This window comes from Eulemur rufifrons, chromosome 16, assembly GCF_041146395.1.
Source record: "Eulemur rufifrons isolate Redbay chromosome 16, OSU_ERuf_1, whole genome shotgun sequence".
Classification (NCBI taxonomy): Eukaryota; Metazoa; Chordata; class Mammalia; order Primates; family Lemuridae; genus Eulemur; species Eulemur rufifrons.
The window spans coordinates 7,259,728-7,278,238 of NC_090998.1; the positions used below are offsets into that span (position 1 = coordinate 7,259,728).

The following is an 18,511-nucleotide window of genomic DNA, read 5'->3' on the forward strand; positions in this document are numbered from 1 at the left end:
TTAGTGGGCAGATGCTGGATTTTTTCTCCCTTCCTATTCTCTAAAAGGTTTGCTCAAACCGGTCCAGGACAACTCATACTGGATCCCTGTCAGTTGGTATATTAAAGCTTATTTTACAGATGAGAAAGTGGAGTCTCAGGTAAAGTGCTAGTAAACTGCAGATCTGCCAAGACTGTAACCCAGGTTTAAGATACCTGGGCTTCTCACTAGGATGTTGTCTCAGAAATTTAAAAAAGAGAGAGAAAGAAGAAACCTGGGTAGGCTCCTTCCGTCCACCAAAGGTCTACCTGAAAATAACTAATGGGCAGGGCCTATAACCACGAGAACAAGACTCCTTATCTTCGACTTTCTTGCTTTTCCTTGCTCCCCCGACCCCCGCCCCCCCCTTTTGCTTCTGGGGACGGGTTTCTTGTGAATTCTCGCCACTTTTGCATTGAGGACGTCCGGACCCTTTAAGGCCTGGCAAGCGAGACTGGCGCCCTCCCGCGCTCTCTTCGCAGTCCGGCCCCCTGTCTTACGTCCGCCGCCAACCGTCGCCCAGAAGCCCTTTCCGCGCCTCATCCGGGTTCCTGGGTTTGGGACGGTGGGCTCGTAACCAGGCAACTACTGATCCACCTCCTCTGGGGCGGATTGGCGGATCAGTTAGTTAGTCCCGGCTCTCCTCTAAACGGCTGGCGGCTGCGGTAGCCAAGGGCCACGCCCCCGTTGCCATAGCAGCAGTACACAGTCCTTCCCCCTTGCCCCTCTTCCAAAATAACCCTTCTCTCTCAGGACCAAGACCATCTCCAGAACTGCTTCTAGTTAAGCAGAACCAGGATCTGCGTCCCGTGGCGAAGGGGGATTGGGTGGGAGGGTTGGAAACTGCGCGTCAGGCTGGTGTTGCAGAGGGGACAGGGAAATGGGGCCCAGTGAGAGTTAGAAGAAATGAGAGGAGCAGGGATTAGGGAGGGAAGAGGGAGGGGAGGGAAGGAAGGAAGAGGGATTGGTAGGAGAGATTGGAGAAGGTGGCCTTAGGGGGAGGTGGGAAGAACTGGAGAGAGGCAAGCCCAGGAAGCAGGGGGACTGGGCTACTGGAGGAGAGTTGGGGCCACCGTAAAGGACAGGAAAGGTCGGGGCTGTGGGAAGGCATCCCGAAGGGAGAGGGTCCTGGGTGGAAAGTATGAAGTGGAGGTTGGGAGTCTAAATGAGATGTTCACGGGGGAGGAGGAAAGAAGCCTAGTTGGGAGGTCAGGGGTCATGAGGGTGCTGGGACGGGCACCTGTCACTGGAGGTGAAGGAGCTGCAGTTGGCGGGAGCTGAGGAGACCTTCTTTCTCAGGGTGAGGACTGAGCTTGATCTTCGGGCAGGAAGAAAGATGTCAGATGAAGATGATCTGGATGACTTTGAGCCAGACCAGGATGATCTTGAAAAAGAAGATGATGAGAAGGATATAGAGTATTGGGAGGACTACCGAAAAGAGGGGGAAGAATACTCTGAGGAAGTGAGCGCTGGGAAAGGGAGGGGTCCCCGGGCTGAGGGACAGGGCTGGCCAGAAGGGGATGCCTTACTCCACTTCCTCCCGCAGTGGATGCCCACCCTGCTTACGGAGGACATGATGAAGGAAGGGCTTTCTTTGCTCTGTAAGACGGGCAATGGACTGGCTCATGCTTATGTGAAGCTGGAGGTTAAAGAGAGGTGCGTTTACGGGGGACCAGATGAGGACTGTGAGACTCTAGGGCCCCATCTCCTTTCCCACCCTCATTGCTGGGCATTTTGGGTGAGAGTTTGGATCTCTCTTATCCTAGTGGGAAGGGAAAGATAGAATTTATTTTCCAGGAGCTCTAAGACTCCCCATGTCAGAGCTGACCTGGGGAATTAGACACTGAGACTATTGGGGGAATTCTTGTTGGACTCTTTCACTTGTCCTTCAGAGTTTGGGTTCTCTGCCCTTCACAGACACAGGGCCTCTGCCTACTATTAATGACCCACCTACCTTCTCTTCCTCTTCCTCATCTCTCCCATTCTTCTCCCTGTTATAAGCCGTCTCTGTATCGCCCTTTGCTTTAGCACCTCTGCCAGTTCTTGCTGGGTTCTTGGCCCTAACCCTGGTTCTCCCTCCCTCTGCCATCTCCTAGGGACCTGACAGACATCTCCTTGCTGCGCTCCTACATCCATCTGCGCTATGTGGATGTTTCTGAGAACCACCTGACAGACCTGTCTCCACTCAATCACCTCACCCACCTGCTCTGGCTCAAGGCTGATGGCAATCGGCTGCGCAGTGCCCGGTTGAATGAACTGCCCTACCTGCAGATTGCCAGTTTTGCCTATAACCAGATCACTGACACTGAGGGCATCTCTCATCCTCGTCTGGGAAGCCTGGATCTCAAAGGTGGGTCCTTAGGGCCAGGTGCAGTGGCACACGCCTGTAATCCTAGCACTGTGGAAGGCCGAGGCAGAAGGATCACTCAAGGTCAGGAGTGTGAGATTAGCCTGAGCAAGAGCAAGACCCCTGTCTCTACAAAAAGTAGAAAAATTAGCCAGGTGTGGTGGCTTGTTCCTCTAGTCCCAGCTACTTCGGAGGCTGAGGCAGGAGGATCACTTGAGCCCATAAGTGTGAGGTTGCGGTGAGCTATCATGATGCCACCACACTCCAGCCTGGGCGACAGAGTGAGACACTGTCTGGGGGAAAAAAAGGTAGGTCATTAGGATGGGCTACACAAGATTCTTTTCTTCCTAGCCTGGGGCTGACAGAACTTGGCAATATGGTCTTTGGCTATGGCACACAGCAATCTGCGTTCATTCATTCATTCAGTCATTATGATTCATTTTGACATTCATTGTGACTGTTCTATGTGCTGGAGATATAACAGTGTCCACAAAGAAAATGCCTATTCTCTTGTAGTTTACATTCTAGTTGGGGGAGATATACAATTAACAATGAACACAGTAAGTAAATGCTATGAAAAAATAGAACAGGGGAAGGGGAAGGGGGGACACAGGTGGCAATTTCAAACAGGTTGGTTAGGACAAGCATCACTGAGATGACATTTGAGCAAAGACTTGCAGGAGGAACAGGAGTTAATTAGAAATGTGGATTGCTTGGGCACTCTTCATTCACTCCTCAAAGGCTTAGGGAGGCATGTCCATGAGATCCTTGGACTAGCAGACCACTTGCCCCAGGGCCCTGGAGATGTTAAGTTTGGAGCTGTCCTTCTTTACTATCTACCCTGCATTAGAGGGAAAGGATGATTCAGAGGTTCTTGAAATTCAGGCTCAAATACTGAACACTCGAAGTGGCCCTTTGAGCTCTTGCCACCCACTCTTCCTCCCCAGGGAACCGCATCCGCTTTGTGACAGGTCTTGACCCCCAAAAGCTGATCAGCCTGCACACACTGGAGCTTCGGGGGAACCAGCTGGAAAGCACCGTGGGAATCAACCTCCCTAAACTGAAGAACCTCTACCTGGTAGCTCACTGGCTCATAGGGTGGTACAGGGAAGAGGGCACTGTCCTGGATGTAAGAATGCCTGATTTCTAGTAGGCTTAGCTACCAACTTCATCACCATAATGACAACTGGTATCATTTATTGAATCCTTACTTGGTGCCAGATGCTGTGGAGATGCAAAGTTTGAACAGACAAGTGCTTACCAGGCTAGCAGGGCTGATAATACAGTGATTATCTACAGTGTATAGATACTGATTATCTACAGTGTGTAGATAATACAGAGATAATTCACTTAGATATGAGTAGCAGCAAAATGTGGCATAATTGAGGTACAGACATCAAGCTAAGGAGACCACTGAAATGCTTAGTTTTTAGACGTTTGAGCCTTATCATTCTAGGATGGTGCTGATGGCACTTCTCAGTGGAGGAGGGGGCTCCTGGGAACTGGGGGTGGGTTGAAGCATCTCCTCCTTCACCTGAGGTGGCTTTGGTAGGGTGGGTAGTAGGGGGTCACTGTTGACCTTTCTCTGGGGTGGGAGCTTCTCCTGGACTTCTTTACTCTCTATACTCTCTATATCCATCTCTATATCCATCCATTTGCCTTCCCCACCCCTCCCTCTCTACCTCTTGGATTTCCTTCTTTGCTTTATTTCTTTCTGACTTCTCTTCCCTATCCTTGATCCCCTCTCTCAATCAATCTACTGTGTCCTGGGGTCCAGGCCCAGAACTTGCTGAAGAAAGTGGAAGGCTTGGAAAACCTAAGCAATCTTACCACTTTGCATCTTCGAGACAACCATATTGAAACTCTGAGTGGCTTCTCCGGGGAAATGAAATCACTGCAGTACCTCAACCTGAGGTATGCACCCCCCGCCAAGCCCCACCTTGCCCCTACTCCTGACCAGGAGCAGCTTTTGAGCCTGTGTTCCTCTCTGGCCCCATCCTCCAGTCCTCGCCCACAGCCAGGTCCTCACTCCTGCTTCCCATACTTTCTTCTGCATTTAGTCCTAATAGCAACACTAGGACTCCTGAATCCTTCCTTATTCAAACCACAATTATTGAGAATGTGCTATGTGCCAGGCCTTGTGCTGTGTTTTGGGAACACTGAAAGGAATCAGAGGTGGTCTCTGTTCTTAAGGGGCTCACAATGTGGCTTTGGCTCTTTTCCCAGCCCTAGCCTGTGTAAGTGTCCATTGCCCTTCTCTATCCCTGGGCCCCAATGCCCTTTCTCATTTCCTGCCTCTTTTCTCCTGAGCCCCACCTATAAGGGACAGCCCTCTTACTGATATAAAACATAAGATGTACTCAGATTTAGGGAGAGAAGGGTTTTTGTAAGAAAATCGCCAGGTAGGGCCAGGTTCAGTGGTTCATGCCTATAATCCTAGTGACTCAGGAGGCTGAGGTGGGAGGAATGCTTGAGGCCAGGAGTTTGAGGCTGCGGTGAGCTATGATTGTACCACTGCACTCTACCCTGGGAGATAGAATGAGACACCATCTCTTAAAAAAAAAAAGAAAGAAAGAAAAAGAAAAAGACAATCTCCAGGTAGAAAGGCACAGGGGATCAGCAACTCCTGTTTGATGGAAGATTTTATGTGTATTTCTTTAAGCTAAGATATAAGGAAACTGCCACCTTCCTTAGTCAACAAGACCAAATCCTTGAGCTGGCAATGGAAAGAGAATCTTTAAGTAGGACAAGGTGGTTGTGTCTTGAAGCCCTAACTCTCATCCAGAGCCCTGGGGCAATCTCTTGTTAATGAGCTCTGTTGCCTGGCATTGACCTAGGAGGATGTGTATATGTTCCATTACCTATTAAAACTCTAGACAGGGATAATGGACCCTTGGCAGTGACTGTGAACTAGGGATGTTTGGAAGTAAGTAGGGAGTGTGGGGGGTGGGGAGGGGCATGTTGTTTCAATGACTGGGACGTACCTCTGGGGCCAGAGATGCTAAACATCCTGCAATACACAGGACAGTCCAGTACAAAATGCCTGTAGCTTGTAGTTCTCCAGGTGAGAAACACTGCATGAGGTTTAGCGTGTCCATTGAGATCAGGCTGAAACATTTAAATATGATTTCATAAAGGCTTGAAGACAAGTTAGCTGGGTATGGTGGCACATGCCTGCAGTCCTAGCTACTGCACTCCACTCTACCCTGGGCAACAGATCGTCTCTTTAAAAAAAAAAAAAAAAAAAAAAGAAGAAGAAAGAAAGGCTTGAAGACAAGAACATGAAAATAATGAAAATAAATACCAGGTATCATACAATAACGCCTACTAAGAGATGACAATTGGCCTTTAGGCTGGGAGGCCCCAACCCATCCCTAGCTCTAGATTCTTTGCTGTGGGAAGTTCCAACATAGTACCCAGGACCTGAACCTGTGCTAAGATCCTACTTCCTTCTCCACTGACCTAGGTCCTACCTTCTAACCTTTGACACAGAAAACGTGTGTCCGTTCAAGGGAGATTTGTCCCTTCCCCAACTACAGGACGGCTTACAGCCTAGCTTTGCTGCTACAAAAGGATAAACAAACACATTACAGAGTAGAATATGGCACTTAGAGATTCTTCGAAGGGCAGCAGCAGAACGGGTGGGGCTGGACAGCACCTCTGCAGCAAATCTGGCAACGCTTGGCAGGCTGGTACTCACAGTCAGTGTTTCCAGGGAATATGGAACCCCATGGATGAGTCCCCCAGAGGCCCCATTCCTAGAAGCTGGCAACCAAAGCCCATTATTCCTGGGTGAACCCTTGTTGACTGCACCGATAGGGGCAACATGGTGACCGACCTGGGGGAGCTGGCCAAGCTTCGGGACCTGCCCAAGCTGCGAGCCTTGGTGCTGTTGGACAACCCGTGCACGGATGAGACCGACTACCGCCAGGAGGCCCTGGTGCAGATGGCACACCTTGAACGCCTGGACAAGGACTTCTATGAGGAGGAGGAGCGGGCTGAGGCCAGTGAGATCCGTCAGAGGCTGAAGGAGGACCAGGAGCAGGAGGCTGATCCTGAACATGATGAGGAGTCAGACCAGCCATCCAGCCATTGACGTAGCAGAAATTCTTCTGGCCTCCGAAGATAGTAAGGAAGCCAGCAGGGAGGCAGTAAGAGGAGGCCAAGGGCTGGGCAGGGCAGGGAAGGGGCAAGAGGGCAAGTTGCTGTGGAAGGAGGTGAGTGAGGAAGGGATGAAGGGATAAGGAAAGGAGAACCCTTGGAAAGATCAGGGTTAGGAGTCAGGGTCTCAGCATGAGGAGAAAGGACCAGAAGAGGGGCCTGGAAAGAGTTGAGAAAAAGCTTAGGAGACAAGTTAGGAGGCCAGAAGAGTCTGTGAAGAGAATTGGGGTGCAGGCAGAGGGGTTGGTGGGGGGTGGACACAGAGTGGAATCTGCTAGGAAAGGACATGTCTGGTGCGTGGTGGGGGTTGTGGGGGACAGAGGTGGTTGGCGATGTATGAGGAATGCAGCTGGGCCTAGGAGAGAAGGCAGAAGAGGAAGATCCTGTACTAAAAATCTGAAGTTAAAAATAACAGGACACAGGGTGGGGGGAATAAAGGAGGGCAGGGTGAGGCAGAATTCTAGACACTGAGATGAGTGTGGCAGCTGGGCATTTCAGATGCGGGCAGAGGCTTTCCTTCTGTACTCTTCCTCCAGGAGATCAAAGATGCTGGTCCCCACGCCCGACCAGTTCCAATGAGGGGCCATGGCACTCAGACCCCGCCGGTGGAGACAGGATGCCTCCTTCTGCCCCAGATCTCGAAACTCATTACAGCCTAAGGCCCAGGCTCTGTGCCAGTCACCTGGCCAGTGTGGGATGCAGTGTGGGGTGCGCGGGGCTGAGCTCTGCCTCGAGCCTAGGCAGGGGGCAGCCCTCAGCTAGGTGCGGTGGGAGCCAGGCCCTCGTGCCCCACAGGAGTGCAGGTAGGGCAGGCTGGGGTGTTAGGAACAGTTCAGTTTTCCAATAAAGAGACATTTTGATACCCTTGTGTGTGACTGCGTTTGTTTCTTGGGTTTCTCTGGCAGTGTGGGCCTCAGGATCCTGACGACTGGGGCGAGGCTGTGCCTGTCACTCTCGAGTGGGTTAAGGCGTGAGGATGAGCGATGAGCGGGGGAAGGGGGCAGGTATTGGGTCGCCGCATCCCCTCCCCCATCGCTTCCCCAACCCTCTCAGCCAGCGGTTCCCCGCCACTGGTCCCCCACCCGCGCTCGTACGTGCGCCTCCGCCGGCAGCTCCTGACTCATCGGGGGCTCCGGGTCACATGCGCCCGCCCGGCCCTATAGGCGCCTCCCCCCGCCCGCCACTCGGGAGCCGCAGCCGCCGCCGCCGCCACTCCCGCTCTCTCTGCGCCGCAGCCGCCGCCGCCACTTCCACCGTCACCGCCACCGCCTGAGTCTGCAGCCCAGAGGTGAAGCCCTGGCCGGGCCCGGCGCCCCTCCGGCCCGCTCCCCTCGCCGCCGCGCCCCCGCCCCTCGCCCGGCCTAGCGCATCTCTCGCCCCGCGGCGCTGCGCACCTGCTCGGTCACCCGCGCCCGCCGGCGCCCTGCCGGGCCAGCTCCTTCTCGCTTTCTGGCTCTCGCCCCCTCAGCCCTCTCCGCACCTGTTTGCCCCTAACTGCGCCTCTCTCCATCCCTGCCTGCCTCTCTCTGCATCGCATGCCAGTCTTCGCCTCTGGGTCTGTCGATTTGTTTCTTAAGTTCGGATTCTCCCTGGGCTGTGCATTTGTACCCTGGCACGTCCCTTTTGCTTTGCATTTGGGGGAAATGTCTTCTCTCACCCTTCCTCAGCTCCCTCAGACTTCCCTCTCCCGCTCCTTCCCCACGTCGCCCCTCTCCTTTCACATTTCCTCCTCCCAGCTGCTCGAGGGAGGAATGGTACGAGGGTGGATTTGTCTGCGCGCAGGGGAGAGGACGCGCCCAGCCTTGACTGTCCCCACCGGGTCTCTCATCCTCCTCCCTCCCCCTAGGGACTGGAGGGTCTTCCCCAGGACCCTCTCCCAGACCCTTCTTGTACATCTCTCGGGAAGAGGAGGGACACTCGTTTGAGAGAGAGACTGGGATCTTGGGGTCGGGGCAGAGTCCCGGCAGGCTGGGGGTGTCAAGTTGGGGAGGGATGGGGGCTCTGGAGAAGAGGCCCCAGCTTCCCAGGCAACCCATCCCCTTCTTCCTGGGTTCAAGGAGAAATGCAACCCTGGCAGCCATTCTACTCTGAGAAGAGCTGGGGGAACCCCACCTGCTGGCCCAGCTGCTGAGGGGCCTGGGAACCTCTGCTCTACCCCTCCCCTCCTCACTGCGGTGTTCTCCCATCTCATCATTTGGTCGTACCCGCCCCCCACTGCAGTGACCTCCCCTTCCTCACTGCATTGACCTTCTCTCTTCACAGGGGGAGGGGGAATCCCTTTTAAGGCCCAAGACTGCAGCCAGCTCCTCCCCACCCCCCACCCACTGCAGTAACCTCTTTCCCATCCCGCCCAGTCTCTGGCCCCTCCCAGTGATCTCAGGCTCCGCCCCTCTAAGCCTCTTATCTTTCTCCTTCCTTCCCTTCCACCGAGGAGATCCCAGCCATCATGTCCATAGAGAAGATCTGGGCCCGGGAGATCCTGGACTCCCGTGGGAATCCCACGGTGGAGGTGGATCTCTGTACTGCCAAAGGTAATGGGTGGGGCGTGAGCCTTCCCACAGCCCCCTACTTCTCCACCCCCATGCTGGATTTGGCCTGAGTTGGGAGGCTTTCCTTGAGACCCATTGGGGATGGGGTGCTGGGCCAGGCTCAGAAGCCAGACTGTGGGGGTTGGATCCTCCTTGTCTAGGGGAGCCAAGCCAGGCAGGTCTGTGCTGGAGGCTAGTGTGTGAGACATGCCTGTGCGCCAGTGTGTGCATAGGGGTGCTGTTGGGCACAGCTTAATTTCTGTGGGCTCCCACTGTGCATATGGGGCCTCAGATGGGTGGATGAGGAGGCTACTACTTGTGCATCTGGCTCAGAGTGTGTGTGTGAGTGTGTGTGTGCGCGCGCATGTTAGGGAGCAGGGTAGGGAAAGGGATGGATTTGGCAGGCAGCTGGAAGGCTGAAGGAATCCCTGGCTCCCGCGGTGTCCTTCCTCCCTCCTCATTCCCTGTTTCCCTCCCAGGTCTTTTCCGGGCTGCAGTGCCCAGTGGAGCCTCCACGGGCATCTATGAGGCCCTGGAGCTGAGGGATGGGGACAAACAGCGTTACTTAGGCAAAGGTGAGGCCATTTCTCTTTTCCAGGCTTTCCCACCCCTCAACCTTATACCTTGACCTCTTCTAGCATGCCTTCCCCCTCCTCTCCCTTTCCCTGCCTGCCCTCCTGGCCTGACCCAGTCCAGCCTCTTCCTCTCCCCAGGTGTCCTGAAGGCTGTGGACCACATCAACACCACCATCGCACCAGCCCTCATCAGCTCAGTGAGGCCTGCTCTTTGCTGGGGATGGCAGGGCTGGAGTTCTGGAAGGAACCCTGGAGCAGGGGAGGAGGGGAGGGAGAAAGGCCACCTTTCAGGAATATGGTTACAGAGGAAGGGTGGGGAAAAGACTACTTACTGCCCCTTGCTCCCACAGGGGTTCAGGTCCCCTAATCTAGGCAGGCAGCTGTCACAGGGACCTGGGTGGACCCTGGCCAGATGTAAGCCTGTATGTAAATGGGGGGACCCTCTGCCTTAGGGCCCAGCCTCTATCCTGGCCCTGCATGATGGAGGCTCTGCCCACAGGGCCTCTCTGTGGTGGAGCAAGAGAAACTGGACAACCTGATGCTGGAGCTGGATGGGACTGAGAACAAATGTAAGCCGGGGCTGGAGGAAGTGGGGAGGCCCACGGGTGAGGAGCATGGAGCAATGCTGGGGAGGTCCTCAGGAATGACTGTCAGAGGACTTCCTCTGTCCTCCTCCCAAAGCCAGAGCAAGAGAAGACTGACAACTGCAGTGGGAGGGAGGGACATTAGACAGGAGGAAGAACTTCCCTGTAGCATAAAGAGGAGGGATCTGGTGTGAGATAGTTTAGGAAAAGGTGTGGCTCTCTGCTCTTCCCAGTCCCCTCCTCCCCACCTCATTCTATTTTCAGGAGAGAATGGGTGAGAATCGTTGCTGGGGTGAGGAGGCAAGAGGGGATCTCCTTTACTGGCTCCTTTTGGGGAGCATAGGTGGAGGCAGGGGCTAGAAGGGAAGGGGACATTTGTGCTCAGTGCCTTCCTCTGTAATCTCCCAGCCAAGTTTGGGGCCAATGCCATCCTGGGTGTGTCTCTGGCCGTGTGTAAGGCTGGGGCAGCTGAGCGGGAATTGCCCCTCTATCGTCACATTGCTCAGCTGGCCGGGAACTCAGACCTCATCCTGCCTGTGCCGGTGAGCACTGCCCACACCATGCCTGTGCTGCTCCCAGGGGTGGGTGGGGGCGGGAGCAACCTTGACAGGAATGATGGGGGAGGGCAGTGAATTGGGGCAGGTAAAGAGGAAGGCTGGAGACATGAGATTCTGAGTCGGGAAGCTGGGGGAAGTTTGCCATCTTGGGTTCACACTCCCAGGGGCGGGGAGGAATGGGCTCTTTGACCCTTGTGTCATTCTGTGGCTCCCCAGGCCTTCAACGTGATCAATGGTGGCTCTCATGCTGGGAACAAGCTGGCCATGCAAGAGTTCATGATCCTCCCAGTGGGCGCCGAGAGCTTCCGGGATGCCATGCGACTCGGTGCAGAGGTCTACCACACACTCAAGGGGGTCATCAAGGACAAGTATGGCAAAGATGCCACCAATGTGGGTGATGAAGGTGGCTTTGCCCCCAATATCCTGGAGAACAGTGAAGGTGAGGCCAGGAGCCCTATTCCAGCTCTAAGTCTCACTCTATCCTAGGATGTTAAGAAGGGCCACACACTTCACCAAGTCCTGACTATGGATAGAGGGTCCTTGAACTCCTACAAACTTTAAGAGGTATCAGCCCTTGGAGTGGCTTTCAGAGGGCCTGCCAAATTCACATGCAGACCTAAGAGGACAGTCTTTTACCTGCCCAGCCACATCTGTTAGTATCTGTAAGTTGTCACCGGGCCCCTGGGAATACTGGGAGTTGGTCTAGGTGACCAGTGGGATCCATTCCATCCTCCAACTCAGTTTGACGAACTATCCCACACTCCAGGGAATCCATTCCAAATCTATCCTATCTCCACCTCGACCTGTTAGGCTTCTAGGTTCCCTAATTTTTCTGTGCCCCGGGAGAGACTGTGTAGAGAATAGAAACAATATAGGTAGTGGTTATGAGTTAAAGTTCTGGGGCCAAATTGCCTGGATTTATATGAACCTTGACTTGAAGAGTTACTAGCTGGTGATCTTTCTCATTTAACTTCTCTGTGCTTCATTTTTCTTATGTGTACAATGGGAATAATAACAGTATCTACCTCACAGCATCATTGTGAGGATGAAATGAGATCATATATCTAAAGTGTTGAGGTCACATGATACCAATGAAAAAGCAACAACTATTATTAACAGAATTCCATTCCTCTGTCTTTGCAGAAGATGGCCTTTCCCCATCTTTGTGATAAGCCCAGGAAAAACCTTAGCCACGCTTTGCCGGCAACAGTCCTCCACCTCTGCTCTGAGTTTCTTTTCTTTCCCTCCCTCCTTGCCCACTCCTCCTGCTTATACTAGAATCTCACTATATTCTGTCCCTAGCCTTGGAGCTGGTGAAGGAAGCCATCGACAAGGCTGGCTACACAGAAAAGATTGTCATTGGCATGGATGTCGCTGCCTCAGAGTTCTATCGTGATGGCAAATATGACTTGGACTTCAAGTCTCCTGCTGACCCTTCCCGATATATCACAGGGGACCAGCTGGGAGCCCTCTACCAGGACTTTGTCAGGGACTATCCTGGTGAGGGGAAGGGGTGTGGGAGAGAGAGCAGGGGGAGGCCGGGGGTGGGGACATGTTGGGGCAACTCTGGACCTTATGGGGTGCTGACCCAGGTGCCAGGTAGAGGCGTCCTAAGAAGACCTGAGAAATAGGGTGACGGCAGATAGCTGCCTGCAAAGACTGGGTTTTGTATGTAGGGTAAATGTGCAGGTACCCGTGACGAATCTGTTCCCTCTGCTTTCGATCCTGATTAAAGTCTTTGGTTCTGAAAGCTACTGGGGTTATAAGGAGGGCTTTGGAATGGTGAGAGGTTACTGGACCTAGCAGGGAACAGCACATTTCAGTATCTTTTTTTTTAGAGACAAGTTCTTGCTCTGTTGCCCAGGCTGGAGTGCAGTGGTGTGATCATAGCTCACTGCAGCCTCAAATCCCTGGGCTCAAGCCATCCTCCCACTTAAGCCTTCCAAGTAGTTAAGACTACAGGTGTGCCGCCATGTCTGGCTAATTTTTTTTTTTTTTCTTTTGAGATGAAGTCTTGCTATGTTGCCCAGGCTGGTGCCTTGGCTTCCTAAAATATTGGGATTATAGGCATGAGCCATTGTGTCCAACCACATTTCAGTATCTTTGATTGATGAAATTGTGGATGCTGAATGGAGCTGGGACTCATGTATAAATAGGAAAGAGGGCTGAGAAGGAGCTGAATTACCCTTTCCAAGTCTGCTAAGGGCTTTTATCCTGGGATGGGGGCAGTGGTCTCCATCTTCCTAAGACCAAGCAAGAGAAAATAAGCGTAAATTTCAGAGTGGAGGATTTAGACTGGTAATGAGAAAGGACTTCCTGGCAGTGAGAATAGGAAAATGCAAGGTTAGGCTGTGAGAAAGGTTCTGAAACCGTTGTTATTGAAGGTTTTAAGAAATAAGAATCAGGGCTAGGCGCGGTGGCTCACACCTGTAATCTTAGCACTCTGGGAGGCCGAGGTGGGAGGATTGCTCGAGGTCAGGAGTTCGAGACCAGCCTGAGCAAGAGCGAGACCCCATCTCTACTAAAAATAGAAAGAAACGATCTGGACAGCTAAAAATATGTATAGAAAAAAATTAGCCAGGCATGGTGGCACATGCCTGTAGTCCCAGCTACTTGGGAGGCTGAGGCAGAAGGATTGCTTAAGCCCAGGAGTTTGAGGTTGCTGTGAGCTTGATGCCATGGCACTCTAGCCCAGGCAACAGAGCAAGACTCTGTCTCAAAAAAAAAAAAAAAAGAATCAGGATAAGAGGCAGTTAGGGTTGGGTTATTCTGGGGGGCTGAGGTTGGGGTAGTAAGGATAAGCAGGTTTAGTTAGCCAGGGACCTGTCCACTTCAGGGAATCAAAGGGGGGTGTTCCTGCCTGATGCAGAGACCCAGGGAGGATTAACAGCTCCCTCACCACTCCCTCTGCAGTGGTCTCCATTGAGGACCCATTTGACCAGGATGATTGGGCTGCCTGGTCCAAGTTCACTGCCAACGTAGGGATCCAGATTGTGGGTGATGACCTGACAGTGACCAACCCAAAGCGTATTGAGAGGGCAGTGGAGGAAAAGGCTTGCAACTGTCTGCTGCTCAAAGTCAACCAGATCGGCTCGGTCACTGAAGCCATCCAAGCGTGAGTGACTCCTGGCTCTCTCCTGCTCAGCCCATTTCTACATGTCCCCTCTTGCAAGTGCTCCCAGCCTAATCCTACCTGGGGATGCTGAAGAGAGCAGGGAACCTGGAGTTATTATCATTATCACAGTTCTCTTAACTCTGCCCCCTCCATCCCTGATTCTCATTCCAGATAGCTTCCCTCCAGATGTTTCTTGACAAAGACCAAGGCTGGGGCTGGGAAGTGTGGGGGGCTGGGGAATCAGTCCTGGTGTATGGATACAGGTGCAAGCTGGCCCAGGAGAATGGCTGGGGGGTCATGGTGAGTCACCGCTCAGGAGAGACTGAGGACACGTTCATTGCCGACCTGGTGGTGGGGCTGTGCACAGGCCAGGTGAGTGGGAGCAGCCGGTGAGTGAAGGGAGATCTTTTTGGGATTAGTGGGTTCTAGCTCAGGTGAGTCTCTCCTTCCAGGTATTTGAGGGTATCAGGGGAGTTTCAAGAGAGCAGAAGTTTCCTTTCAGGGGATGAAAGGGTAGCCACTAAGCTACATGTCTTTTGGAATGTTTCAGATCAAGACTGGCGCCCCATGTCGTTCTGAGCGTCTGGCTAAGTACAACCAGCTCATGAGGTGAGGGTACCTGGAGAATGGGAATCCATGGCTCAGAAGGTTAAAAGCCCCCTTTGCCTGCTGGTCCACCTCCAGTGCCCAGGGCCTGGAGAACAGCACATGTCCAGAAATAATTGTTTTTGTTTGATGGGTTTACTGATGGCTCGACTGACAAAGCCCTGAGACCACATGGGAAAGCCAGGCAGTGCTTACCCTGAGCATTGGCGTGAGGGCAGTAGGAGTCTGGGTGGGACTCCTAGAGAGAAGCAGGATCCTCCTGTGTCCCTGACCACTTCCTTTCTGGCTCATTCTCTCAGAATTGAGGAAGAGCTTGGGGATGAAGCTCGCTTCGCTGGACATAACTTCCGTAATCCCAGTGTGCTGTGATCCCTCTGCTTGCCTGGAGACGTGGAACCTCTGTCCTATCCTTCTGGAACCTCTTTCTTGCTGTCCTGATCTGTGCTAGTTCACCCCCTGAGGTCCCCTGAGCCCCAGGGTGCCCAGAACTTCCCTGATTGACCTGCTCCGGCTGCTCCTGGGCTTACCCAAGGCACTGCTGTCTCTGCTCTCCCTCCTCTCTTGGCCCTATTGCTAGGGTTCCACACTCTGCACTTCTCCATCCTTTCTCTCCTCCCTCAAAAACTGGAAATGGGAGTGAGGATTATAAGGGGGTCCATGGAAGAATGATCAGTGTCTGTGACGAAGCATTAGGGTTGGTGTGTTCAGAGAGGGACCATGTGTCACTTGTGCTTTGCTCTTATTGCGTGTGTTTTCCATGTTGCACGTGAGCCATGAACTGTGCACAGTGCTGGGGTGGAGGGGAGTGCTGGGTGTGTGGTCATGCCTGGCTAAGGCGTTGGTGTATTTATTTATTTATTTTTATTCATCTTGTTAATTAATCATTTTCCCGTAACTGGCCTGACTTGAGGGGAACCATATGTCTGTATTTCATGTGGCTGTAGACCCCAAGATGACCTGGGGTGGGAGGTCTTGCTAGAACAGGAGGGTAACAGAAAGGGCCTTGCCGTCAGTTCCTTTGTATGTACTAACTGAAGCCTGGGTCGGTCCAGGGTGGAGCGTGTGCCTGGGGGACTCTTCCCCTGTAAATCTCTCCCCAGCCCTAGGTTCCCTTTCTTCCTCCAGCTGCACCAGAGCAACGTCTCATTCCCCCTGCAATGTTCCACAGTTGCCACCACCTCTGTGGCGTTGAAATGAGCACCACCATTAAAGTCTGAGTCACAGTGCACTGTTGTGTTGAGTCTTACTCTAGTCCGTGTGAGGGGAGAGATGATGAAGCAGTCGGCATTTGGTGAAGCTGGAGAGCAGGGCTGGGGAGGGCACAAAAAAAGGAAGACACATTGAACAAATATGGCCAAGGTGGTGGTACTGCCTACCTCATCCTGGCTAGGTGGGGTCCACATCACCTCTACCTTCTCAGCAGCAAGCCTGGCCCCTGGACCCAGGTGAATTAGGGGTTGTTAACCTGGAGTTCAGGAGTCCCTAAAAGCATCAAAAATTGTGTCTGTGTGTTTGTTTACTTTTTGGGGAAAAGAGTCTTAAGGTGTTTTCCAATACCCACAGGGTCCTTGACCAAAGAAGGGATAAAGCTATGGACTGCAGCACCTCCATACTGGGCCTTTCCTGACAGAATCCTGGCTGGTTCTGGAATGGAACAGAACTTCATGGGCATCACGCCCTGCAAGATGGGGAACTGGGGAAGGAAGAATGGTACCAGGGTTTACGGGAGGCCCTGAGGAAACTGAGTCCTCCAGCAAACTGAAAATTCAGGACCTGAAGTTCTCAACAGGCCCCTGGCTGGGTCAGATTGCAAGTCAGGTGCCATTTTGTGGCTAGAGACCCGCTACCTACAACTCAGCACTGTGGAGCCTTGGCATTGAGATGCTCAGCTCAGGGACCACCTAGGGGGACAACTCCCCTTTTAGTGGCTTAGATACAGGACACATCGCAGCAGGTAGGGTCTGCAGCTGGGAGCTATGGCCACTAGAGGGAGTCAAGGCTCCGCAGTACTCCATACTGGATGCCAAGCAGGAGGTGGGGTGGGAGGAATTTTAAGGTTGTCCCCTCTGTGGGCCTCCCACCCTGCTTCTTCCACTTTCTAAGCTCTGGTTCTGGTGCCCTCTGCCATCCTGCCCAGCTCCAGGGCTAAAAGAGGATTCCAGCTCTGTAGGGACAAGGCCCATTTCTCTCCTTGCTCTCCTCCTTCCTGGATCCCTGACACCTCAGCCATTTTCAGTTCAAAGAGCTTCTTGCCCCCTCTCCTGTGTGCTTCTTAATTTCAATGCAGGCATCTCATCTTTCCCTTCTCTCCTATGTTTCCTGGGGCCCCTTTCTGTCTCCCTTGGGGTTTACCATACTTTTCTCTGTGCCTCTCAGTTTTCTCTGGGGTCCAAGATACCCATCTTACCTCAGTAACTCCCAGACTGACCAAGACTATTCTAGTTCGAGCCACATTTTTTAACCTCTGTCCTTTCCTCCCTCCTTACTAGGTGGCCTTTTCAGACAGTCATTCCCCACCCCCCACCAGGTACTGGGTTGGATTGGGTTACAGCTGGCTCTGCTGAGGCCTCCCAGGCCCCTCTCTCCACTTTCTCTTTGTGCCGTTGCCTGGAGACCAGTGGGTTGTGGGGAGCTGGGTGAGAGATGGTGGGGTGTGTGTGTGATGTTCCTGGCTGAGCTGTGAGCCTTGCCCTCAGGTAGGGGAGGAATTGAAGAGGGTAGGTAGACCCTGGCTTCTTCTCTTTGACTCTCCCCATCCCTGATCCCTTCCCATGCCTAATTTTTCTTTTAGGTTCAGACAAGTCACCATCCTAGCTGATTCCTTGGTTTAAAAATAAAGGAGAAGGGCTCAGCCTGAAAGGGATTTAGAAAGGGTCTGGCCAAGGCCCAGTAGGGGACTGAACTGAAAGTGCAGAGAGGACGTGCAATAAGGAGGGGGTGAGGGGGAAGGAGGAGTCTTGGAACAAAGTTGGGGGGTGGGGAGGAGCTGGGCTCTCCTAGAGCACTGGGGGAGTGGGGAGCATAGGGATTGAGAGCAGGTCTGGTCTCTGGGAGGCCCTGGGAGGGGCTTGGAAGGTGCACATGGGGTGGTAAAGCTAGTACCAAGCAGTTGCAGGGACTTCAGAATGGTGATTCATTCCTAGGCCAAGGAAGTGTTCTAGCTCCTGTTCCCAGTTCCCCAGTGCTTTGGAATCTGTTTAGAGCTTTTGGTTAGTCCCAGAACTTGGCTGAGTCTGGCCCAAGGATTGTCAGGCAAAATCTACTGAGCTGCTACACAGCTAACCTTCCTTCCCTGAAAGCAGGTGGGATCCAGCCAGTTCAGGGCCCAACCTTGGCCTCCAGCTATACTGACCCCACCAGTACCCTACCCCCACCCCAAATCTGGAGTGCTACCAAGGGCTCCCAATCCAGACTCCAGCTCCAGCTCTTCCTGTTTTCCAGCCTGCCTTCCTCCCTTTCTCTGGCCTTCCCAATTTCAGCAGCCAAAAATCACCCTGTGTCCGTTCTTTGTCCTGGGAGACGTTGCAGCTTAGTGTGGGGCCAGGGAGGGAGCCCAGAAGGAGCCGGTGGTGGACTGGTGGGAGTGCTGGCTTCAAGGCTGATGCTGGGCATGGCTGGCAGACAGACTGTCTGAGGCTGCCCAGAGGGCAGTGGAGGGAGAAGGCAGGCTTGGGAAAAGCCTGTGTCTGTGGTGGGGATTGTCTCCTCAGAACAAATGGGACTGAAGAACCAGGACACCGAGGGATTAGGGTCCACATTGAGCCTAATTCTCATCTGACCCCTTCCCTGTGACCCAAGGTACCATCATCAGTGATGGCTTCAAACAGATTTGAGAAGGAAAATGGAGATGCCACTAGATAGAGGGGCTTGAGGATGGTATCCCACTCCTATAAGTCACATCCCTTACCGAGCCTGGGGTCTGCCATGCCCCATTTCAATCATTTCCTTCAACTACCCTCCCTTCCCCTCTCCATTCTCTTTCCTTTTCCCCATCAATCACCTTCCCTCCTCCATACTGCC

General features: G+C 53.2%; 2 protein-coding genes across 3 annotated transcripts; both read left to right on the forward strand.

The window, feature by feature from the left end:
• The first annotated feature begins 559 nt into the window (after window positions 1–559).
• Window positions 560–6,494, forward strand: LRRC23 (leucine rich repeat containing 23). The gene is made up of 7 exons (XM_069490881.1): window positions 560–641; window positions 1,318–1,480; window positions 1,565–1,674; window positions 2,115–2,368; window positions 3,313–3,443; window positions 4,143–4,279; window positions 6,185–6,494. Exons 2-7 carry the CDS (start codon window positions 1,355–1,357, stop codon window positions 6,459–6,461), a joined length of 1,035 nt encoding a protein of 344 aa, XP_069346982.1. The 5' UTR covers window positions 560–641; window positions 1,318–1,354; the 3' UTR covers window positions 6,462–6,494.
• A 1,240-nt stretch (window positions 6,495–7,734) lies between these two features.
• ENO2 (enolase 2) lies at window positions 7,735–15,719 on the forward strand. Of its 2 annotated transcripts, XM_069489574.1 has the most exons (12): window positions 7,735–7,814; window positions 8,961–9,057; window positions 9,534–9,629; window positions 9,768–9,826; window positions 10,129–10,198; window positions 10,622–10,755; window positions 10,987–11,209; window positions 12,073–12,270; window positions 13,684–13,885; window positions 14,149–14,257; window positions 14,436–14,494; window positions 14,791–15,719. In XM_069489574.1, exons 2-12 carry the CDS (start codon window positions 8,973–8,975, stop codon window positions 14,858–14,860), a joined length of 1,305 nt encoding a protein of 434 aa, XP_069345675.1. In that variant the 5' UTR covers window positions 7,735–7,814; window positions 8,961–8,972; the 3' UTR covers window positions 14,861–15,719. The 2 variants fall into 2 exon arrangements, with proteins under 2 accessions (XP_069345675.1, XP_069345676.1); XM_069489575.1 differs by lacking the exons at window positions 7,735–7,814; window positions 9,768–9,826; window positions 10,129–10,198 and having other exon boundaries at window positions 8,973–9,057; window positions 14,791–15,684.
• The last annotated feature ends 2,792 nt before the right edge of the window (window positions 15,720–18,511 follow it).

What these genes read in the sequence shown, in the direction of transcription:
- LRRC23 (XM_069490881.1), top strand. Translation starts at nt 1,355, where the DNA reads ATGTCAGATGAAGATGATCTGGATGACTTTGAGCCAGACCAGGATGAT. An exon ending in GGGAAGAATACTCTGAGGAA is followed by an intron (nt 1,481 to 1,564) that starts GTGAGCGCTGGG and finishes TTCCTCCCGCAG; the next exon opens with TGGATGCCCACCCTGCTTAC. An exon ending in AAGCTGGAGGTTAAAGAGAG is followed by an intron (nt 1,675 to 2,114) that starts GTGCGTTTACGG and finishes GCCATCTCCTAG; the next exon opens with GGACCTGACAGACATCTCCT.
- ENO2 (XM_069489574.1), top strand. Translation starts at nt 8,973, where the DNA reads ATGTCCATAGAGAAGATCTGGGCCCGGGAGATCCTGGACTCCCGTGGG. An exon ending in TATCCTGGAGAACAGTGAAG is followed by an intron (nt 11,210 to 12,072) that starts GTGAGGCCAGGA and finishes TTCTGTCCCTAG; the next exon opens with CCTTGGAGCTGGTGAAGGAA. An exon ending in AAGTACAACCAGCTCATGAG is followed by an intron (nt 14,495 to 14,790) that starts GTGAGGGTACCT and finishes TCATTCTCTCAG; the next exon opens with AATTGAGGAAGAGCTTGGGG.